The following is a 24977-nucleotide window of genomic DNA, read 5'->3' as shown; positions in this document are numbered from 1 at the left end:
GGCTGAACATTATCTGGTTGAATTGAATCACTTCACATCCAACACAGGTCTCATCTACACTATAAAACTGCTGATGCTAAAGCTATCTAAAAATCATTAAAGCTATAAATAGCATCTACTCTGCCTGAATTCTCTCAGCAGTAATACATCAATAATGCAACATGCCTGTAAATGCTGTTTTTAAAGGGTCATATATCTATGAGGACTGGATTTTTCAAAGCTATTGAAGTGATGCAGAGCTTTATACTAACATGTACTAATAAACCTTATACTAACTTATCGCAATAGTATCAAGCTTATTTTTTCAGACAAAATAAATTCACACAGGAGCTGTAAAAAGGTCGTGGTTATCTCCTCACACAACCTCCCGGGTCCTCCAACTTCCTTGAGGGCAGAAACCGGTTCTGCAAGGGGCCAAGTGATATCTCAAGTTGCCCAAAGATCAGGGGTGAGAAAGCCTCAGCACTTATCAGCCTTCATCTCCCGAGGCCCCAAAGACCATCACCGGGAGACACCACGAAAAGGAAAGGAAGAAAAGACCTAATTTACATGCCAAATCGGGGACAGGTTGTGTCTTTGTCTAGGTGGATAATGTCACCATATGATTTTGTGACTTTGTAACAAATATAAGTCAAGCAAGTTGCCCAGGCGGGTGGGCAAGTTTATACACCCCCTGCCCCCACCGTGCCGAATAAACATCCTTCCTTATCACTCTTGGAGTTACAGAGTCTGTTTCCGCAAGTCAGAAGCAGGTTGGATGCTGCTGTGTAGAAGTGAGAACAGTGGCGTGATCAACTTCTACTTAGCAGGGGGTTAAGAAAAAATACAGTCTCCTCAGTTCACAGAGAAAAAGAAACAGCAAAAGCAGCTACAAGTCTTGAAATGAAATCCACTAGCCAGGCAGGACTCGGCAGTACGGAAGGTCTGAAGGGGAGGGTGCTCTGTTGTCTTCTGCGTGGTTGTTGTCAGTAGATTTGGCGTTGGCCGTTTGACCCGTTGTGCTGCTGGGACAAGCTCTCCAGCTGCTCTTCACAGTGCTGCTGCCTTGTTTCCACATCGGCCCTTTAATGCAACCGGGGCTACATGCCATTGTCTGACAGCTGTGAGATCAAGACAGGCAGACACTCACAAAGCTTAACCTGGACTATCTTTTGTGCCTCTTTGTATACCTTAATTTAAAAAGCCTCCCCTCTCCTCTCTCTCCTCCCACTACTTCACATGTCAGTGTTTTCAGAGCCTTGCTTTTAACCCCTTATTTGTGTTCATTTTTCTCCAGGCTTTGTGCTCTACCACTTGAAACAGTCAGTGAGATCTCTCTCAGGCACTTCTGGTAATACCTGAGTTGTTCTGGCAAAGAAAGTTTGCTGCAAAGAAAATCTGGGTACCAGACAGCAAGAACTGAGCTTTGGATATGAAAGGGGCTGTTTTCTTGGTGGTTTGGGAGTGACAATGGGACGATTTTCAGGTGGATTTTTTTGGTTGTTGTTGGGGATGAGGTTTAGATAAGCATTGTGCTTTTTCCCAGAAACCTACAAGAGTTATTTAAAGGGAGCAGGAGCAGGTGAACAGGTGTAATGACAGAGAACTACAAAAAGACAAGGGGTCATTCCTGGCAGGAGCTTCCAGTATTTCTATAGATCAAGCTATGTGCTTCCTTACCTCAGAAAAGAAACAGCTTGATGCTCATGAGTGCATTGAAGGCAATACTTTTTGCCAGCAGGACTCTCAAGCCCAACACAGTCACAGAGAGCATGTTTGTTTTCTCCCCTTCAGCATCTGTTCAGTGATAGAGAAAAGATGAGAGAGATCATGGTCTAGATTTGGATATTGTGACACTGTCAGAAAGTGGGAAAAAAACCAAACCCAAAGGTTATCGATTCAGGGGAAGATGACAGAGATACATGACAACAACATGGGAGGAGGATGTCTGTCTACACTGGGTTTTGCTTTACGATGCTTGTCTGCTGCTAAACCAGCTGCCTTTTAAAGCAGCTGTATTTTGATTCCCCTACCCCTGAGAAAATAGATTTGCATGCATTTACCACCAACATTGTCATGTATCTTCACAATCTATTAGGTAACTAACCTTGCATAGAGATGTCTGTGGTGTTGCAAATGTTCCCTGTTACTGATTCTTCAGCCTCCTTTTCTGCAGCATGATAATAAAAAAATGTTACAAATGATAGTCACATTTTTAAAAGGATTAAACAAAATGTTCACATGACCCTTCCCATAGGAACACGTGGGCAGTACAGCCTGAGGCTCCGCTGACCACTCACTAATTCTAAGATTAATGAAGAGGAGGAGATTTCTCCATGCATTTGCAGAAAACAGAAGAATTATTGAATTGCTTTGGGTTTAGTGTTTGAATGAGTAAAAAAATCAATCCCCTTTTTCAAGAAAAAGAAACAAAATCCCACCACTGTAACTTTTTGCTGTGTTTACAAAGGCTATTTCAGGCTGTGCCAAGATGTTTGCTTCCAGGGGGAAACTATTTAGTCATAACTAAATGTGCATTTTTAAAAAAGACTGTGCCTTACTTTTCTCCCAAAAAAAGTAACTCCAAGTTGTTAAACAGTTCAGATTGTTTATGCTTTTAAACATCTGTCATCTCCACTTGCTCATGTACCAGATGTCTTCCCCATTTCTGCTGGTTACCCAGCACAGCACTCACTAGCAGGAGAAACAGCAAGCATCAGAAGATGCTGCCTCCAGAAATAAGCTGCAGCTGTACCACAAAACTGTACCTAGCAATGCTTCTTTGCCATCGTGTTTGGCTGTGCAAGCCACCTCTGTGCCTTTTGTTGCACTGACCACCTTAATGGTATCGTACAACCCTTCTGATGTCAAAACGGGGGTATTTTGCTCATATATGGCTTCATTAGAGGACACCTCCAAGATGACATTCTTTGTATAGAACTTCCTTGCCAAACAAGCTACTTTCTCGGTGTTGCCATCTTCTTCCAGTTTCTCGACTTCATCACAATGACTTGTGGGTCAGAACTCCTTATGTTGTCTGTAAAAAAAATAAAGCATTGTTTGGGCATGATTTGGTTTGATGGCCAACTTGTCTGAGGTGCTGTCACTTAAAGTTCATATATATTCCAGCTGTGACTAATTCCTGGCTTTATCAATGACTAACTGCATTTTCTTCCTCATTATTTCTTACTGCTGCTTCTAAAAGATCAGATCAAAGGCAGAGAGTAGGGGGTTTTATGGGAGCTTTCAGTTCACAGGATTCTAAGCCTCCTTTTTTCCAAAGCTCATTTTTTATTTATAAGTAAAGGACTTGCAAACCAGAAGAGAACATTTATTTATTCCCTTCCAAGAGTCAAATTACACCGCTTTCTCAACAATTTAATTCCTAAAAATAACACTTTGATCAAGGACTGTCTTGCATATTCCAGAGACACAGGAGAATAACTGGTTTTCCTTAACTCTCCCTCCCCTCCCCCAAATCTTCTCCTGATGTGGCTAAAAGGTTTAACCACAGCAAGAGTAACAGGACAAAGAGATGTCAGTTTGTTGCTTCACTATTGTGCAAAGTTACCCCAATGAATGACATTGCAGAAATGAAGTGCTGCTGCTGGACTGGGGGACAAGGTTGATCTTTTCTAGAACAAATGCTCAGATGCAAGAACGACTTTTGTCTCTAAGATGGGGAAGTAGGAGAGAAGCAATCAGAAGTCTGTGAATTGTGGATCTCCACTTCTCCAGGAGTTCCTGACAAGGTCAAGAACTTTCAGCTGTGGGGAAAGTTTTCCTCACTAGACATTGCACGTGCTGTGAGCTATTCCGACACATTCGGGAGACAATGAAAAAGAGTAATACTGGTACTGGGTTCAACAAAAATTCTTTTGCTTGTTCTGAAAAGTGTGACCTTTCTCATCCATCTGCTGTGACATACTGTTTGTTCCACAGCTCCAGGGGCAGTTAGAAGTATAATGCAGAATTGGTATAATAAACTGATTTGAAGGGAAGAACAACCCGAGGCCAATGAACTTCTGATGTCCATGGACAAATCTTCTTACAAGCTTCCTTAAATTAGTGTAATAACCTTCAGAGGTAATGTTTTAGTGTTAAGAAACCAACAAACTTCAAGGCATGACAAATGTGCCCGAGCATTGGAGCTTTGAAAGAGCTTAAAAGATGCTGATAAGCTTTCAGAGGATTTGAAATCCCTGCTCTCTCATCTTTCCAAAGAGTTACTGTAATGGGAACATGACCTTCTTGTTCACTAGAAATAGGAAAGAATATATTGTAAATAGTTAACCAAGGGCTAGCAACCTTGTGATAGCTTATGAAACTGAGAAACCGCAAAAGATAAACATTACTGAACTAATCAACTACAAGTTGTTCCGAGTTTCAGACTTAAGCAGAGGACACCAAGAAAGACTACTGGGGCCTTCATAAACGATCAGCCGGAGGCAGAAAACGACCCCTAGCAACTGGGTGGACATGCGCGGAAGGACGCTGGAGGGGTGACGTGAAGGAGAGTATAAAAGGAGGAACAGAACGACTCTCGGTGCGGCAGTTGGTGGAGCGGTGACTCCCCCTGTCGCCCAGCGCTGTGCTTTGCTTTTTCTTTTCTGTATTAATAAATTGGTTTTAATTGGCTTAAATGGCCCATTGTGCTCATTTATAACAAGCTTGGTGCCGTGACTTGGATCGGAGGCCGTAGGGGAGGATTCTCAGTCATTAGGGGGGGCGCCCCACCAATTTGGTGGCCCCGGTGCTTGAAATCCACCCTCGACCCCGACCGACGAACCCCTAAAAGAAAGAAAAGAGAAAGCAAAGGGGATCCCGGAGTGCAATTAAGGCACTCCGGAAGAATTAAGGGCCCGGGGAACCCCCTTAAAAGTTTTGTGCACAAAGTCCGGACGAAGACGCGGGACGACGGTCCAGGGCGCATGAGTATTACGGGATCCGTCCGGGCGGGGGTTGGGATCCCGGAGTGCGACTGTGTGATGTGCATGAGAGGAGAGCTGGCAGCCAGACTCTCCAAGTGAGTGCGGACCCTCAGTAGTGCGGTTCCCACAGACCCGCGAGGGCTTGGGCCACGAACCAGGGGAAGCGAAAGTTGATTGTGTGAAAGAAGGCACTCCGGAAGACAGGGGAAGGGCAAGCCCCTGTGGGATCCCGGAGCGCTGAAAGAAGGCACTCCGGAAGAATAAGACAGGGGAAGGGTAAGCCCCTGTGGGATCCCGGAGCGCGGAAAGAAAGCACTCCGGAAGAATGGGACAGGGGAAGAGTAAGCCCCCTGCCGAGGTAAAACTCCCTCCAATACCTAAGGAAAGCCTGGCGCCAGGTACACTAGACAAGGATGAGGCCACAATGATTTATTGGAGGGAAGGAAATCTCTAAAAAGTGTTTTGGCCTATAAATGGTTTTTTTTTTTTTTAAAAAAAAAAAAAAAAAAAAAAAGGATTGGAAAAGGCTAGCCTTAAATATTTGGGTGAATAGCAGGCCGGCATAGGGTTTATATTGGTGCCCCTAAGTTTGGGCGATGTTAGGAAATTTAAGAAAGAAATGGGACACCTTTTAAAGGATCTGCTTGGAGTAGCCGAGCGGGTGGATCAATTTTTAGGAACCAACATATATACTTGGGAGGAATTACAATCTATATTAAACATCCTATTTACAGCAGAAGAGAAAAATAGGATCAGAAGGGAAGGAATGCGCATCTGGGATATGCAGCACGCGCAAGGGCCGGCAGCAGATACAAAATGGCTGTTACAAAACCCTAATTGGGACCATCAGAACCCGGCCCATAGAGTGCATATGCAAGATCTCAGGACAATAATTGTGCAAGGGATTAGGGAATCTGTTCCATGAGGACAGAATATTTATTAATAAAGCTTTTAACGAAAGTCAAGAAATGGATAGGAAACCCGAGCAAGGCAAAAGGGAACCAAGACGGAATGGGCGAGATAAACAGACTTGAAGGTGTGTTTTTATTGCGGAAAAAAAAAAAAAAAAAAAAAAGGACACTTTAAGAAGGAATGTCGGATGCGGATCAGGGATAAGAAGGAGTTTAAGGAGGATTAGGGGGGTCAGGGGCTCTACCTCTTGGGGACCCAGAAACATCGAAGGGAGCCCTTGATAAAATTGAAAGTGGGTCCCCAGGGCCAGGACATTACCTTCCTGGTTGATACTGGAGCAGAAAGATCTACACTCCAGTCATTACCTAAAGGGTGTAAACTATCTAGAGAAACTGTCACGGTAGTGGGAGCAAAAGGAGAACCGTTTGAAGTTAAAATAATAAAAGAGGTAGTGGTAGAATCAGACTCCAAAATGGGCATTGGGGACTTTTTATTAGTACCCGAATCAGATTACAACTTATTAGGAAGGGATATGATTGTAGAATTAGGTATTCAAATCAAGGTGGTGGAACAAGAGATCCAGATTAAATTGTGCCCCTTGAGATTGGAGGATGAGGAGAAGATCAACCCCGAAGTGTGGTATAATCCTGATAATGTCGGCAGATTAGAAATTACTCCCTTCAAGGTAACCATTAGAAATCCAGAAATTCCAGTAAGAATAAAACAATACCCAATGTCTTTGGAAGGGAGAAAAGGGCTGAAACCAGAAATCGACCGGCTAATTAAGCAGGGATTACTGGAGCCCTGTATGTCCCCTTATAATACTCCAATTTTACCTGTAAAGAAACCAAATGGGTCTTATCGTCTAGTACATGATTTAAGAGAAATAAATAAGAGAGCAATAGCTAGGTTTCCAGTAGTAGCTAATCCCTATACTCTATTGAGTAAACTGAGCCCGGACAACCACTGGTACAGTGTAATCGACTTAAAGGATGCCTTTTGGACTTGTCCTTTAGATGAAGCAAGTAGAGATTATTTTGCCTTTGAATGGGAGGATCCAGAGACAGGGAGAAAACAACAACTTAGATGGACGGTGTTACCCCAAGGCTTTACAGAGTCCCCTAATTTATTTGGGCAGGCTTTGGAACAAATATTGGAGGATTACCAAACTAAACCTGGGCTAACCTTGATACAATATGTAGATGATCTATTGATAGCAGGAAAAGATGAAGAAGCGGTAAGAAAAGAAAGTATAAAACTTTTAAATTTTTTGGGACTTAAAGGATTAAAGGTTTCAAGAGCCAAACTACAGTTTGTGGAAGAAGAAGTAAAATATTTAGGGCACTATTTAAAACGAGGTGAAAAGAGAATGGACCCAGAAAGAGTGCAGGCTATCCTATCATTACCAATACCTAAAAACAAGAGACAAATTAGACAAATTTTGGGTTTAACAGGATATTGTAGACAATGGATTGAGAATTATAGTAGTAAGGCCAGGTTTTTATACCAAAAACTGACTCAGGATGGGTGGATGAAATGGACTCAGGAGGACACAGAAAAACTGAGGGAACTAACGGGGAGTCTGATGCATGCCCCAGTTTTAAGCCTCCCTGATTTAAAAAGACCTTTTTATTTATTTGTTAATATAGAGGGAGGGATTGCTTTTGGAGTACTAACCCAAGAATGGGCAGATAGGAGGAAACCTGTAGCATATTTATCGAAACTTCTGGACCCTGTAAGCAGAGGATGGCCTACGTGTTTACAAATGTTAGCTGGATGTGCTTTATTAGTCGAAGAGGCTAGGAAAATTACCTTTAACAGCAATCTTAAGGTTTACTCTCCCCATAATATCAGGAGCGTGATGCAGCAAAAAGCAGATAAATGGATATCAGACACTAGACTTATGAAATATGAGGGAATTTTATTAGAAGCACCGAATTTCACCTTAGAAACAACTGCTATTCAGAATCCGGCTACCTTTTTGTTTGGGAATGTAGAAGAGACACCTTTGATACATGATTGTTTGATAACTATTGAAGAACAAACTAAGATTAGGCCAGACCTAGAAGAAGAAGAGTTAGACGAAGGAGAAAGGTTATTTGTAGATGGATCCTCCCGGGTGGTAGAAGGGAAACGTCAATCAGGCTATGCTATCATCGGAGGCACAAACTTACAAGTAGTGGAATCAGGGGCCTTAGATAAGTCCTGGTCAGCACAAGCCTGCGAATTGTATGCCATCCTTAGAGCTTTAAAACTTTTGAAGGGGAAGGAGGGAACGATATATACTGATTCTAAATATGGGTTTGGGGTAGTACACACCTTTGGAAAATTATGGGAAGAACGAGGATTAATTAACTCACAAGGGAAGGGGTTAGTTCACCAGCAATTGATAATTGCAGTAGTACACCTAAAAGGCCATCAAACAGGAACGGACCTCAAAACTAGGGGGAATAATGCGGAAATTACCTCCTGGAGGTCGACCCTTAGCTAAGAGACCATTTTCGAGCCTACAAATTGACTTTACAGAGCTACCTAAAGTGGGGCGAACAAGATATCTTTTGGTGATGGTGGATCATCTCACACACTATGTGGAAGCATTCCCAACTACCAGAGAGACTGCCCAAACTGTAGTAAAAATCTTGCTTGAAGAAATAGTACTGAGATATGGGGTACCCGAGACCATAGATTCGGATCAAGGGCCGCATTTCACTTCGAAAATAACTCAGGATTTAGCTAATGCGTTGGGAATAAAGTGGGAAAGACATACCCCATATCATCCTCAGAGCTCAGGGCGGGTCGAAAGAATGAACGGAGAGATAAAAAAAAACCAATTAACTAAACTGATGTTAGAAACTAAATTATCATGGGTCAAGTGTATACCACTGGCCCTATTGAACATTAGAACACAACCACGAGCCGATACGGGGTTATCTCCCTTTGAGATATTATATGGAATGCCTTACAATTTAGAGAAGGTACAAACAAACCCCAATATTAATGACAAAATTTTGAATCGTTATTTAATTATTTTGGCAAAGTATAGGAGAAGTTTATGGGAAAAAGGAATGTGGACCCAAAGACCTCCTTTGGATCTTGTGTTACATCAGGTGCAGCCCGGAGATTGGGTGTTAGTCAGAAGTTGGAAGGAAAACCCGCTAGTACCGAAGTGGGAAGGGCCCTATTTAACACTGCTCACCACAGACACCGCCATAAGAACAGCCGAGAAAGGGTGGACTCATGCAAGCCGAATAAAAGGGCCAGTAGACCCTTCCAACTTCCCAGAGTGTCCAGTTCCTCAGTGGAAAGTAAAGACACCAACAGACGACCTAAAGCTGGTATTAACTAAGGTTACGCCAGGGACGTCCGAACAAAGCTCATAGACTTGGAGGAAGGAAAGACGGTACGATTATAAATCCCTGCCCCTTAAGTAGTGGGAAAGACTGTCACCAGCAAACCAGGAAAGAATCCAGCGAAAGCTATTATTGACTTTGTGTCCCTATTTACCGAGCTTGAATTTTTAACAGCTAACTTTTGCATTTTTGTTAATTATTTAGCTTGCTGAACTTTTGTTTTAAAATTGGTACAAGTTAAAACTTGTAAGAAGTTGTGATAGATCCACTGTCAGAAAAAGGGAGGGCCCATACTTGCCAACCGTACTGGGAGGGATAGTTTGGGCATAACCTCAATCCGAGGCCTCAAAGCCGGGATTGGGGCCTCTTATTTGAATTTGGCAATACTGTTCTAACCAGCCTCTCGGCCCCCGCGAGGGTCAAGCCGTGGGCGAACCAACAGCTGCAGGTGCAACTCCCTGTGAACTCTCTCAAAGAGCGAGAGGAATGTAAGTTCCATCCCTAAAAGGATCCTTGCTGCCGAGAAGATAATAACCCTCGTAACTAGCAGCAAACTAGTTGACGGGCGAGGCAGAGGGATACTTGGTGAAAGGACGGAACCCCATGGAGCTTACAGGCAATGACCAAAGGGGCGAGAGGATTCGGGTTAGAAGAATGGGAAAGTTGAACAGACTAATTAACCATACACATACTGGCAGTGGATTTTACTCAACTTTAATGGGGATGTTGATGATATGGTTATTGATCAGGAAAGCGCTAGGAGACAATGTACCAAGCCATGAACCCTTCAAATGGTCACTTATCAGATGGGAAGATCAACGGGTCATTGCAACAACTACAACTTTGGGGGCCCCCTCTTTTAGGTGTCAACTGTGTGACATTATCCAGACCCAGCCCTGTAAGAATAAGGTAGGGTTCTATATGTGCCCAGCATCAAATCCAGGGAAGGCATATTGCAACTACCCTGGGGAATTTTTTTGTGAATATTGGGAATAGGAACAGGAGCAGCTGCCTTAATAAACCAACAAAAAGGTATGATAAACTTAAGAGCCTCAGTAGATGAAGATTTGAGTAGAATCGAAAAGGCGATAGATGGGCTAGTCAAATCAGTAAGGTCCTTATCAGAAGTAGTGCTCCAGAATAGGAAGGGTTTAGATTTATTGTTTTTACAACAAGGAGGGTTGTGTGTAGCCTTACGAGAGGAGTGTTGCACATATGCAGATCACACTGGAGTGGTGATAGATACCATGGCCGAGCTCAGGAAGCAATTGGAAAAACGTAAAAAGGAAAGGGAAGCGCAACAAAACTGGTATGAATCCTGGTTCAACCATTCTCCTTGGCTCACAACGCTATTGTCGACTATAGCAGGACCTCTAATAGTATTTATCTTAATATTAACCGTTGGGCCCTGTATATTTAACAAACTGATAAACATAGTAAAGGGAAGACTGGAGGCTGCACACCTGATGCTTGTTAAGGCGAAATATGAACCCCTAAACAGTGAAAACGCAGAGGACTACTTGGAGCTCAGCAGAAAGGAGCTCGCCAGGTTCAGTGAACAAAAAGAGTGAAATAGAAAAAGGGGGGATTGTAATGGGAACATGACCTTTTTGTTCACTAGAAATAGGAAAGAATATATTGTAAATAGTTAACCAAGGGCTAGCAACCTTGTGATAGCTTATGAAACTGAGAAACCGCAAAAGATAAACATTACTGAACTAATCAACTACAAGTTGTTCCAAGTTTCAGACTTAAGCAGAGGACACCAAGGAAGACTACTGGGGCCTTCATCAACGATCAGCCGGAGGCAGAAAACGACCCCTAGCAACTGGGTGGACATGCGCGGAAGGACGCTGGAGGGGTGACGTGAAGGAGAGTATAAAAGGAGGAACAGAACGACTCTCGGTGCGGCAGTTGGTGGAGCGGTGACTCCCCCTGTCGCCCAGCGCTGTGCTTTGCTTTTTCTTTTCTGTATTAATAAATTGGTTTTAATTGGCTTAAATGGCCCATTGTGCTCATTTATAACAGTTACTCTGAAACTTTTATATACTTTTCTTTTTCAGTTTCGAAGGCATTTTAGAGTTCAGTTCCCAATTCCAAGCAACACACACGAATGATAAAGGTTTCACAACTGCAGAAGCCTTAATTTCAACTACACAGCAGCAGCCTTCTCAAGGAATTTCTTATGACATACAAGTAATGAAACATGATTGCTTAAACTTGAAAGAGATGTCTTTTCAGGAAACAGTGGTCTCAAAATGATTCAGTAGCCAACAAATCATTGTGATTTCTTGAAAAATAAAATATCTTTGCCCTCAGATCATAGATGGAGAAACCAGGCTGGTTCCACATACAAATGTCAGGACAAGATTAGCAACATGAATTTTGATAAAATCAAGAAACTGAAGGGAATCATCTAGCGTGCTTCCTTGCCAGCCAGAGCTCAGCTTATGAAGGCTGGTTAGACAGACAAGAAAAGATTTACATGTCCAGCTTGTCAGGAGCATGCTGATGGATCTCTTTGCTAAAAAGAGGTGCATTAGGCTTTGAATTTTGCATGGCATCTGCCTTGCAGGGTGGTCAAAAGATCTTTCAGGTGTAACATTTTTCTCAATACAGGACACTTTTTTAAGGTTTGATCAAGGGGCCTTGATTTTACTCTCTTTGCCACCGGTACCCCAATACTGAACAACTGAGGTGAAAGCCAAGTAGTACTCTGACATAGCTTCACCTACAGCAAACAGATACCAAACAGGAATCAAACATTCACTGAATTCAGTTGACCTATTCAGTTTAACCCCAACTCTGAATAATTTAGTGTCAGGAGGTTGGGACGTCCCTTTTTTCTATAGTAAGTGGCAACAGGACAAGGGGTGATGGGATGAAGCTGGAACACAAAAACTTCCACTTGAGTATAAGAAAAATCTATTTTCCTGTGAGGGGAGGGAGCCCTGGCCCAGGCTGCCCAGGGAGGGTGTGGAGCCTCCTTCCTTAGAGCTCTTCAAGACCCACCTGGACATGTTCCTATGTGACCTGATCTAGGTGAACCTGCTTCAACAGGAGGGTTGGACTGGATGATCTCTAAAGGTCCCTTCTAACCCCCACCTTCTGTGATTCTGTGATTCTATGATTAAACTAGTACAGAAATGTTCATAAGGTTCCATTCAATGCTTTTGTATACCATCCTTCTCTCGTCTCAGTGCTGTGTTTCTCATTCTGACATAATAGAAATTCTTAAGGACTTAAATGTCAGCCTGCACAGAAACTTTATTTCCCTTTAAACTGTCAAAGCATGACTTTAATACTTAAATCATCTAACTGCATATGAGAATGTAATAGATAGAAAGCCTACAGTCTAAGTAGCTACTTTAAGGCATTAGGGAGTGTGAGTTACAACTCAGACAAGGTTAGTACATAAAGGACATCTACTTGGCTCCACAGTCAGTTGAGTGCTGTTCCCAAAAACAAGCGCAGCTCTAACAGTTTAAACATGTCAATCAAAAAAGGCTCATTTTGCTATTCCTCCCACATGCATTTCCTTTCCAGGTGCTGTAACATGGTTCTGCCAGAGTCTGCTAGTCCTGTGGTTTCTTTGTTATCTGAGAAGAGGCTTTTCATTTTTTCTCATCTCCAGCATTTTTAAACAGTCAATATACTAGCAAGCTGCTTCTCTGGCATGATGCACTGGGTAAGACTTTCAGCAGGAGCAAATGTACACAGTGCAATTGTGGTTGATAAAGAGAATTATTTCCAAAAGCATCAACTGAGCCCCATTATTTTGCATTATCTGAAAACACATACACAAATCCCTACAATTGCTTGCTTTTGGGAGGGATTTATGTACATACAGGACTCTTTATGTGAGAAACAAGAGCATCATACCAGCATTTCTGTGAATGCCTGAAATGGCAACACCACTGCTCAGTCTTCCCTCTCCCTGTCTTTTGTTTTCCTCTTGCCACATTCTACTATTCTCTGTGGCATATTTTGCTTCTTTCAACAAACAAACAAGCAAATATCATCTTCCAATCAACGTAGAGTGATGTTAAAATAATGGAATCTGGCAGTTTTGTCTGGCCCTACACTTGCAACTGAGGATTTGCTGGTTGGGAGGAACAAATCTTTCTCCAGAATGATAACTTTGTATTCCTTTAGCCCTTTGGAATTTGAAATGGACTTAAATTGTTCCAAAGCAGACATTTATTCCCATGCAAGACACCCAACAGACCTGGACAGATATTAGGCAGCACCTAAGGGAGTCCCAAGGCTTTCTGGAAGGAGAGCAGGATGTTTTAGAGACGTAACATTACATGGGACATTTCTGCAGCACTTTAAGGACATGCAGACCTCTAAAAGCATCGTAACAAGTCTTAAGGTATGCACCTGGACGTTCAGGATAACGAAGATCTACTTAACAAATTCACCTCCTGCCCCATTATTCATACTTCCACAAAAAACCTTGGGGTGACATCCACCTATTCTTTACATCATAAAATTCCAAATAGAGCTGGGAAGAACTAAGGCTTGTTATAATCCCTGCTCATCACATTTGCATTTTCAGAGCCTAGGCAACTTCACAGCCAATTTTCTTTCATTCTAAGCAGTCTTAGACATGAGGCAGCTGTGAAAATTTAAGCCCAAGGATATTTAAGCTCCTTTCTCCTCTGTTTCCATGCCAGTGGAATTATTTACCTGGTGAAACTATGAATGTGGTGTTAGTGTCACTTATGTTAAAGCTAAACATGAAGAGAAATAACAAAATAACTGCCATGCTCCATTCATCTCCTCTTCAGAGGAGCCTGAGGGGTGACCTCATTAATCTTTACAAATCCATAAAGGCTGGGTGTCAGGAAGATGGAGTCAGGCTCTTCTCAGTAATGTCCAATGATAGGACAAGGGGCAATGGGTATAAGCTTGAACATAAGAGGTTCCAAAGAAACAGAAGGAATAATTTCTTCACTGTGAGGGTGAGGGAGCACTGGAACAGGCTGCCTAGGTGGGTTGTAGAGTCTGGGAACATTCAAAACCCACCTGGATGAGTTCCTGTGTTTCTACTCTAGGTGGTCCTGCTCTGGCAGGGGAGTTGGACTGGATGATCTATCGAGGTCCTTTCCAACCCTTAAGAATCTGTAGTGTCAAAAACTAACTTCTTATACCAGAGAGCTAAAGATCCATCTGAAAACATCTCTCCACTGTCAACTCATGACTAAGTTGTTCATTCCTGCTCAAAATGATTCAGTGAAAATCCACTGGAGGGTAAGACACTTCACAGGAAATTTGGGCCAAATTGCTATCCAGTTAACACGTTAAGTAATGTGAGCCAGCAATGTGCCCTCGTGGCCAAGAAGCCAATGGCATCTTGGGATGCATCAAGAAGAGTGTGGGCAGCAGGTCAAGGGAGGTTCTTCTCCCTGTCTACTCTGCCCTGGTGAGGCCTCATCTGGAGTCCTGTGTCCAGTTCTGGGCTCCTCAGTTCAAGAGGGACAGGGAAGTGCTGGAGAGAGGCCAGTGCAGGGCCACCAAGATGATCTGGAGACTGGAGCATCTTTCATACGAGAAAAGGCTGCGGGACCTGGGGCTGTTTAGTCTGGAGCAGAGGAGACTGAGAGTGGATCTCAATAGTTACAAACATCTCAATGGTGGGTATCAGGAGGTTAGGACATCCCTTTTTTCTATAGTAAGTAGCAACAGGACAAGGGGTGATGGGATGAAGCTGAAACACAAACAGTTCCACTTAAATATAAGAAAAATCTCTTTTCCTGTGAGGTGAGGGAGCCCTGGCCCAGGCTGCCCAGGGAGGGTGTGGAGGATCCTTCCTTGGAGACTGGACATGTTCCTGTGTGACCTGATCTAGGTGGTTCCTGCTTCTGCAGGGGTTTTGGACTGGATGATCTCTAAAGGTCCCTTCCAACCCCACCATTCTGTGATTCTATGATTCTATGAAGTAATGCACACCCAGTGCTTGGGGATGATGGAGCAATAGCAATATATAGAGGCAGCCTTCCTTAGCAGGCTCAAGCTGAGGATTCACCTGGAAACCCTGGACAGAGTGATTATTACAGCAGAAAGTTCTTACAATGAACCCAAACTGTTAGATTCCTTCATCCTCCTCCACATTAACAACATTTTACAAATAACATAATGACACTTACTTGGCTCAACTGTGAGAGTCGTCCCACTTCCAAAAATAAGCTTATCTGTCCTCACACTGCTGATACTTACTGCAGTCAATCACTCTTTCCTTGTGGTATTCAAAAATGTTGTAAGAACAGGGGTTGAAAAGCCAGATATTTGTCCTAATCATCCACATGTGCAATCCCATGAGGATTTCCAGATCCACATTTTCTTCCAAAACTGGAAAGGGAAAAACAATAATGAAATAGTTCAATGATTTCAAAGTGAGGACAGAATTTCCAGCTTCTACCTTTCGTCCACCTTTTAGAGACCCTTTGAGCTCTATTCCCAGGATAAACAGAAATATTAAAAGAATGTTGCATTTGCCTCCTTAATCATTTCAGTCACTCAGCTTCTTTTTTCCCCAAAATATGTTGCCTTTTTTCCTCCTCTAGGTTTTTGTACAGGACCCTATGCTGTTTATATCATTGTGGTGACCCAGCCACCACAGTGATAGATTTCATTGCAAAAAACTGTCACTTCCTGCTTCTTTACTACTCAGAATTTGGATTCTAGTCATGTGACTTCTTGAGTGGTTTCTGATGCAATACACCACATAAAGAAATGTGATATCAGTAAACAGTGAAGAAACATGAAAATCCAGCACTTTTAGTGCTATCTCAAAGCATTTATGACAATCTGCTTCACCTTGAACCTGGTTTCAGTTCTCAGGAGTTTATCTGAGCTCTTATCTGGGCTCTAAAAGTTGGTGTCTGAGGGTCATTTAGTGCCTTAGAAAGTCTTTATGCTGGTTTGAGACAAGGAAGCAGGCAAAATGATTGTTCATAAACGCAGACTTATTGTGCACTGTTTGAGCTCAGGATCCAGAGAGGAGAAGACAATGCAGAAAAGCAGGACTGGAGCCCTGGACTTCAGGAGAGCAGAATCTGGGCTCTCCTGCTTAGAAAAATCCCATAGGTTATGGCCTTGGAAAGAAGAGGGCCCTGGAGCTGCTTGATTTTCAGAGATTAACTCCTCCAAGTTCAAGAATGTTTCATCTTGACGATGCAGCAAATGAAGAAACTTTCAAGAACATCTGTGGACCAGTTGCCCCAATCTTACCAATTTCTAACTACTTTCATTCTAAATTTCCTAACTCTTTCTGGACTTTCCAGTATTTATGGTCTCAAAACCTGTTTTCACGGGAAATAACAAACATCACATTTATGAACTGTTAAAACATTCCTTTGGATTAGCTGACAGTGGTTTGATGGAATCTGCCTTGATGTGCTAAAGCTGCTTATGCACTCAGGTATCCGATTCTTACTATCTCTTGAGTTATTTTTATAAGGGTTTTGGAAGGATTTTCCCAATTACTCCAGCACCTTTTTTTGTTTCTCAGTTTCTTTGCTCTTGTGAGCTAGATTATTTGACCACAGTGTTGGCTATTCTGTGGGCTATTATTTATTTACCTAAGCCCTTGGCTGAGCTTGAAGGGGGAAATATCTAGTTATGACTGACCAAAGCTGGCTTTTTAATTGGATCATGGAGCAGTCTCTGCATCTTCACACCCAGTTCTAAGACACAAAACGAAACAGCATTACTTCATCCTATTCACAAATCAGTGACTCCCCACTGATACAGTGGTTCCCCACTGTATCACTCCGTGTTTATTTGCATTACTGTTGTAATTACTCTTTATTGTGTTTAAGTGTTTTCTCCTCCTTATTCCCTCATTCCTCCCAGGAAAATGTTGAGATGTCTGATGTGATACTTTCAGTCTCTTGAAATGTTGGCAGAAGAAAGAGAACAAGCTCTAAATGCCTCCTGTAACAGACCTGGGTACATCCAGGTGCCTCTCTCACAGCCTTTGCCTGCTGCCAAGTCTTCCCAGAGCAGTGAGAACACACCCAGTTTGTCACTGGGCTCTCAGATGCAATTGAACAGCCTTTTCCCTTTGGGTGGCCACAGAAACACACTTGCCATCACAGCCTCCCACAAGTTGTTGCAGTACCTCTATGCCCCTTGCCAGGAAAGTCAGCTCAGAGAGGTGTAGCAAGTGCCTTGCCTTGAGGCCAGCAACAACCATCCATGATGGATTTAACCCCCCTCTTTCCAGGTCTGCTCTGGCCCTGCCTGTGTTGCAAGCACTGTGCCCTTTTCAGCCCTCTGCTGCTGCAGAAACAGGGTAGTGAAGTGACACCCTGTTTCCATGGGGCACCAGAAACCATGGTGTCTCTTTCCCCAAGATGCTGTTTGCTGATGACTCCATCAGCCTCCCACACAATCAGTTCCTTCATCTTGCTCAGAGCCCACCTGGCCAGTGTCTGTCTGCTTCAGTGAGGAGCAACAAACTGATCACTCCAAGGAGCAAAGACTGGAGTGATGCTGGTGTAGCATCAGACACTGGACTGGTAGGAGAACTAAATGGTTCTCTGTGAACTCAGCAGAAAAAGTTTAGCAGAGAAATAGAGCTGGCACCAGGAAGGAGGCAACACCTTCCCCTCTTCTGTGTCAGACAGGAGCTTTTTCTGATTTTCCCATTCAAAACACTAAGTGCATCTGAAGGACAAAGCCCTTTCTTTCCCAAGCTGGGATGGTGAGGAATCCACTCTCCTGCCCCTGGAATGGCTCTGAATGAGCACAGCAGGGACAAGGACCTCTCACAGGCAAGTAGGGAACAACTACACTGCCCTCCTGAAACCTGTTTTTTTTAAGATGGGCTGCAGTGCCCCATGAGCAGTTTCCAGCCCCAGTTACACCACCAGCCCACAAGATGAGTGAGCAGCAGGTTGGTGCATCCCCATCCCACCTCTGCAGAGGCTGGTCAGATGTCCAACACTGCTGTGCCCTGCGGGGATGGCAGGAAGGGAGCCAGGGGCAGGTCAGGCTGCAGCAGCCAGCACAGCTCCACAGAGCCCTGCAGAGCACAGGGGCAAGCTCAGTTCCCAGGAAACATCAACCCTTTCACTTACCTGTGATGGGGAACATCACCACACACACGGCAGCACACGTGGCCAGAGCCGCTCGCTCTTGCCTCTCTGCCCACAGATCAGCTCTGCCCACATCTTCCCTGCCTCAGCTTTGGTCACTGTACTCACCCCAGGCAGTGCTACAGGCTGGGACAGAGAGGCTGGAAAGCTGCTCAGAGGGAAAAGACATGAGTGTTAATTGGCAGCAGCTGAACATGAGCCAGCGGTGTGCCCAGGTGCCCAAAAACGCCAATAGATTCCAGGCTTGGGTCAGAAATAGTGTGGCCAGCAGAACCAGTGATGGAGGTAACGCCTCTGTGAAGAACAGATTTGAGAAGGGAGGTTGTTGGTCAGTTGCAAAACTGCAGCAGCCACAGGGAGGGAGAATGTGAAAACATCTGGGCAGACCCCAAGGTCAGTGGAGAAGGAGGGGGAGGAGGGTGCTTAGGCACTGGAAGAAAGACTCCTCTGTGATATGTGGTGAGGACCATGGTGAGGCAGCTGTGCCCCTGCAGTCCATGAGGTCCTCAGGGAGCAGAGACCCACTGGCAGCCCGTGGAGGAGCCCAGGCTGCAGCGGGTGGATGCCTGCAGGAGGTTGTGGCTGTGCTGGAAGCTCATCCTGGAGCGAGCTCCTGGCAGCAGCTGGGAGCCTGTGGGGAGGTGCCCGTGCAGAGCAGGTTTGTGTCAGCGCTTGTGAGCCTGGGAGGGCCCCGGGCTGGAGCGGTCTGTCCCCGTGGGACTGTTGTGGCGGTGGGTGACCCCCGCTGGGGCAGGGTGTGAGGAGCTGCCCCCATGGCAGGCCCCAGGCTGGAGCAGTCGGTGAGGAGCTGCAGCCAGTGGGAAGGAGCCACGCTGGAGCAGTTGGTGAGGGACTGTCTCCAGTGGGAGGGACCCCACAGTGCAGCAGTGGGAAGCGTGAGGAGGCCTCTCCCTGAGCAGCAGCAGCGGCAGAGTCCATCTGTGATGAACTGCCCACAAGCCCCATGGTCTGCGCTGCTGGGGGGAAGGAAGGGGAGTCCTGGGCAGAGAAGGGGTGGGGGGAGGGGTTTTTCAGACGGTTTTATTTCTCATCTCCCTGCTCTTCTTTTGTAATAATCAAACCTTTTCTCCCTGTTTTGCCCGTGACGCTCACTGCTGAGTGACCTCTCTGTCCTTAACTCACAAGTGCTTTGTTCTATTTCTCTCTCTTTCCTGTCCCATTTAGGAGGGGGAGTGATTTAATGACTTGGTGGACACTGGTCTAAACTACCACAACTCACCTGGCAGCAAAACCTCTCTGGGCAAATAGAGATGTGCTGTAGGGCCACCCCAAGTTTCCTCTGGAGCAGCACTGCACGCCGTTGCTGCTGGGATTCTGAAGATGGCCCCACAGCTCTCAAGTTGTCCCTTGCTCCTGTTACAGTCTCAGATCTAGGAAAAAAAAGCACAAATTCCCTATTCTGCTCCAAAGCTTCCAAATGACACTGTATTTCCCTCATTTTCTCTACCCAGTCCTCAGGCAGCTAAGTTGTGGGCTAGACTGAGTGAGCCTGAGCCATGCCCAAAACCACAGCAAGGCTATTTACAGACCCCACCAGCTGGGCCATGGCTGGGTGGGAACCAAAGCTAACAGCAAAAACTGTTTACAAAGGCGAAAAGGTTATGGAGTGTGACAGGGGTAAGGATCAGCCTGAGACATGGGGAGATGGCAATCAGAAGGGTCAGGACAGAAAGGGACAAAACCAACTGAAATGACCCTTTCAGAATCAACACTGGAAAACTGATGCTGTAACTACACAACTCTCCGGGGAGCAGCACTGAAAAAGTGTGGGAACAGTCCCCAGTTTTGAGGCCCAGAGTTGGGGCAGTGCCAGGAGGTTTCTGATGAAGCTCATTTACATTTCCCGTCCCTGTGTGTGCGAACAGCACAGAAGTAGCGGGCAGAGTCCTGTGGGCTCAGGGCACTTAGAGACAGAGCTGTCCTAAACCGGGAATTGTCCCGGGACACAGAGGCTCGACCATTCACTGCCGGTGCATGTTGAATCAGTGATGAACTAGGGGAGATAAAGGACACCCACTCCAGCCTGCCTCCGGGTGCCTGACGGTACCATCTTATTGCGCATGTCCCGAAGTTGAAGCCGTGTCCGCGGCAGGAGAGGAGCACGGAGTCCCCGGGCGCTCGCTGCCCTCCGCCGGCCTCCACCAGCCTCAGCTGCGCCCACACGCCTGCGGACGGACGGACGGACGGAGAGCGCGGGCACCGGGCACGGCGCGCCCACGGCCCGAGGACGGGCACCCGCCGCCCCAGCGCCCCCCGCCCGGCCCGGACACAGCCGCAACAGCGGGGCAAGCCCCGCACCCGAACCCTCTTCCCTCTCTCCTTCTCACTTTCCCTCGCCCTCTCCCGGCTTCTCCTTCTCTCTCCACCCGTCCCTCTCCCTGTTCTCCCCCTCCCTGTCCCCCTCCCTCCCGCTGCCGCTGCCCCCGCCCCGGGCTCGCCGCCCTCCTCGCCCGCCGCCTCTCACCTGCCGGCCCCAAGGCCAAGCCCGAGCCCAGCAGCCACGGCCCCGGCCCGGCCGCCATCGGCGGAACAAGGGCCCGGCGGGGCCGCACACGAGCCGAGCGGAGCCGAGCTCGGGCCCGCCGCTGCCCGCCCCGTCGCCTCGGCCCCTCGCCGCCACAGCGCCCGCGCCTCTGCCCGAAGCCCGCACGGCCGCCCCGGCCCGGCCCCCCGGCGACAGGGCCCCTCCGCGCAGGAGAAGGGGCGGCGCCACAGCACCGGCGCGGGCTGGCCCCCTGCTCGGCCCCAGCGCTCCTGCGCACACGCTCAGCCCCTGCCGAACGGTGCTGGCGAGCTTCAGAGCTGCAGGAAACGAGGGGACGGTGCTGCAGATGACCCGACGGCATCAAAAGGCTGCTCCGTTCGATCGGCGCTAAGAGCCGCGGCAGAGATGTGGCGGGGGGAGACGTGCGGGAACGGACAGCATTTGCCTTCAGCACATGTGCGGGTGACAGCGCTCTGCAACGAGCGGCTGATCCAGCGCAGGGTTGTGCTGCTGATAGCCTGAGGCACCTCAGCCGGCTGCCGCAGTGGGCTGCCAGCAGCCTCACAGAGCTCAACAAGCACTTAGGACACATTGCTGCACCGGGAGCAGAACAGCCCTAAGCACCAGGACAGTCCATGCTCACCCAGCTGGAAACAGCTCTGCAGAGAAACACCTCGGGGTTGTGGTGGACACCAAAGTTTCCGTGAGCCAGCAACGTGCCCTGGCGGCAAGGGCAGCCAGCGGCATCATGGGCTTCTCTCTCTACTCCTCCCTCTCCTCCCCGCCTGCGCGCCACCAACAGCCCTGCGCAAGGGACGGGCTGTCAGCCGGCAGCGGCAACTCGCGGGTGTCTCCCCGTGCCCTGCACCCCTAGCCCGCCCTGGCCCCGCTCCCATCCCCTGCCTGCAGGGATCGAGGCACAGTGCTTAAACGATCCTATACACTGCTGTTGCTCCTTGGCCTGTGCCAACCCTAAAGCTGAGGTGGGTAAAGAGAAAGTTTTTGCAATTGCCATGTGTAGTGGGTCTGGGATGATAGTGACTTTCCACAGCAGCTCCTGCAGTGCTGTGCTTACTGTTGATATCAATATTATGACTACCGCTCGCACAGCATCAGGGCTGTCCCTCCAGCATTCCTTCCCCCACCTTCACCAATAACTGTGGGTGGGCATGATCTTGGGAGGGACTATGGCCAGGACAGCTGACCCAGGCTGACCAAGGAGATATTCTGACGTCAGCTCAGTAATATAAACTGGGGGAGAGGAGCAGGAAGGGGAGGCGAGATTCATTTCTGGCCTTCCCAAAGCAACCGCTACGCGTACCGCAGCCCTGCTTCTCGGGAGGTGGCCGGACATCGCTGCTGATGGGAAGTGGAGAGGAACAGCTTTATCTGCTTTTGCTTTGCTTCCCGCGCGCGGCTTTGCTGCTTCTTTATTAAACTGCTTTTATCTCAACCCACGAGACTCCCATCTTATTTCCTCCCCTTCCCTGGCTTGCTGAGGAGGTGGGGGATAAAGCGGTGTGGTGGGCACCTGGCATCCAGCCAGGCTCAAACTACCACAGCGCCGGGCCGGCGGCCCTCCAGGAGTCGCTGGGGGTGGCCCTCGGGAGCAGCGCTGCAGGGCACAAGGGATCACGGGGGCTTTTTCCTGCACGGGCCTTCCCTCCCTGCACCAATGGCAGCAGAAGCGAGGAGCTTCCAGCCTCTTTGGGAACCATCCCGTGTCCCCGGCGCATCGTCACATAAAGGATGTCTCTGCTGATCTGACTTGGTGTAGAGAAGTTTTTCTGCCCCAGCACATTTGCAACAACCTCACTCAATGGAGATGAGAGAGTCTGAGGCCCCCACACACACACTTGCTGCCAGTTCATGATGAAAACCCTGGAGATTTGTTCCCCACGCATTCACAAGGCCTGTTGCAATCTTTCCCCGCAGCTGCTGGGCTGTTCCTCCTGCCCCTGCCTACATTTCTGTACTCTAGTTCCATTGGCTCTTATCTCTTTGACAACTTCCATCTCTTCTATCAGTTTCTAACCATCCTTTGACCAATTCTGTCTGTCTCTTTAGGATCACCCCAATTCAAGCTAACTTGAGGCCAGGCTGATTTGTTCAGGCTATAGGGTTTATGGCACATTCCTGCCAAATCTCTTCTCTCTGGACTGAACAACTCTCAATGGCATGTCACCATCAACTGAAGCTTTGACCTTGAACAAATATTGGAGAATGCTGACACACATTACCCACATTTTTCCTGACCCTGAACACTGATTTCCTCACACACATCACACCAGAGGGGCTTCAAACACCCTGGACACTGATTCCCTCACACACATCACACCAGAGGGGCTTCAAACACCCTGGACACTGATTCCCTCACACACATCACACCAGAGGGGCTTCGAACGCGCTGGACACTGATTCCCTCACACACATCGCATCAGAGGGGCTTCAAACCTTTTAGGTTCACACACTGGGCACAAATCATTTCCCACAGACACACACTGGCTGTTACAGAATAGTGGGGAGAGCAGCGGGGAGGGTGCTGCAGAGGCCGGCTCTGCAGGAGGCCTCAGTTTGATCCCTCACCAGTGACCTCTCCTCCTTCCTCTCCTTCCCTCCCCTGTTGCCATGTTGGGCTCCCTGGCCTCACCTTCCCTCTGTGCCCTGAGGCGAGCCCGCCTCTGATTGGCTGCGGGGCTGTCACTGCCCTGGCTGGGCCCGCCCTCCCTGAGGCAGCGTTTTCTCTGATTGGCTGAGGAGCTGTCACTCTCTCCTGGGCTGGGCCCGCCCTCCCTGAGGCGATGATGTCTCTGATTGGCTGCGGGGCTGCCACAGCCGTGGCTGGGCCCGCCCTCCCTGAGGCGCCGCCGCCGCCGATTGGCCGCGGTGCACACGTCAATCACGGCTGTGCCCGCGTCCTGGGCTGCCATTGGCTGTGCGGGGCTCTGGCTCCCCTGTGGGCAGCCGCTGCCAGTTCACCAGCTCTGCCTCTGGGCTCGGCGCTGCCCGAGCCAGGCTGTAACAAAGACCCGATGGACACGGAGGGACAGGAGAAAGCCCCCAGCCCTTCAGGAAGGTCTCAGAGCAGCCTGTCAGGCAGCAAGGGCTGGGAGGGTGGAACTTGGCTGGCCGACATGGATCCTAGGACCTCTCTACAAGGGTAGGACACCCGGGGCTGAGGGCTTCCTTCTATCACTCAGCGTCCTGGCGTTTGCAGGGTGGGCTGAGCAGACTCGCTGTGCACCATGAGGGACACCTCACACCTCAAAAGAGGGAAGTGAGGCAGAGCTTGGCTGGCTGAAAGGGTCCCCTGGCATCTCTCTGGAGGGGAAGGAAAGCTGCGACTGTCAGCGTTCCTCTGCCGCTCAGGCTCTGACGCTGATTTCTTGTCTCCGAGCCCCTCCTTCTGGCAGAGCAGCCGTCCTGAATGCGACTGACACCCCTCCCGCAGCCAAAGGGATGAGCAAAGTCCCTCACAGCCAGCCAGACTCCACATCTTGTCCCACAACACTCCAGCAAAAGACACCTTTCCCCTCAAAAACCCACCTGAACCCCACTTTTCCCCTCAAAACCTCACCCAAATGCCACTTTTCCCCTCAGAATCAGGAATTGTTTGGTGGTTAAAGCCCCTGAAGCTGCTGCAGTCCCAGTGCTCCCCACACCCTGCCCAGCCCAGCACTGACCCACGGCCTCAGCACCTCAGCCCCACGGCTTTGGGGTCCCTCCAGGGCTGGGCACTCCCCCAGCTCCCTGGGCAGCCTGGCACAGGGGCTCACACCCCTCTCAGGGAAACGGTTCTGCCTCAGCTCCAGCCTCAACTCCCACCCAAACTGCACTTATTCCCCTCAAAACTCCACCAATAACTCCACTTTGCCCTCAAATCTCTACTAAACTCCCACTTTCTCCCTCAAAACTCCACCAAAAACCCACTTTTTCCCCTCAATTCTCCACTAAACTCCCACTTTCTCCTCAAAACTCCTTCAAAACCCCACTTTTCCCCTCAAATCTCCACTAAACTCCCACTTTCTCCCTCAAAACTCCACCAAAAACCCACTTTTTCCCCTCAATTCTCCACTAAACTCCCACTTTCTCCTCAAAACTCCTTCAAAACCCCACTTTTCCCCTCAAATCTCTACTAAACTCCCACTTTCTCCTCAAAACTTCTTAAAAACCCCACTTTTTCCCCACAAAA

General features: G+C 47.6%; 1 protein-coding gene across 1 annotated transcript; it reads right to left on the bottom strand.

Annotated features, from left to right (window-relative positions):
• Positions 1 to 678: 678 nt before the first annotated feature.
• Positions 679 to 20822, bottom strand: LOC133629261 (Ig heavy chain Mem5-like). The gene is given in 9 exon segments (XM_062019915.1): positions 679 to 1100; positions 1660 to 1776; positions 2087 to 2149; positions 2748 to 2972; positions 2975 to 3016; positions 15325 to 15383; positions 19826 to 19838; positions 20160 to 20465; positions 20765 to 20822. Coding segments are annotated over 8 exon segments (882 nt in total). The 3' UTR covers positions 679 to 1100; position 1660.
• Positions 20823 to 24977: the final 4155 nt, after the last annotated feature.

Source organism: Colius striatus, unplaced genomic scaffold (genome assembly GCF_028858725.1).
Source record: "Colius striatus isolate bColStr4 unplaced genomic scaffold, bColStr4.1.hap1 scaffold_35, whole genome shotgun sequence".
Taxonomy (NCBI): Eukaryota; Metazoa; Chordata; class Aves; order Coliiformes; family Coliidae; genus Colius; species Colius striatus.
The sequence above is the reverse complement of the archived record's forward strand: the minus strand, read 5'-3'. Positions and strand labels throughout refer to the sequence as shown.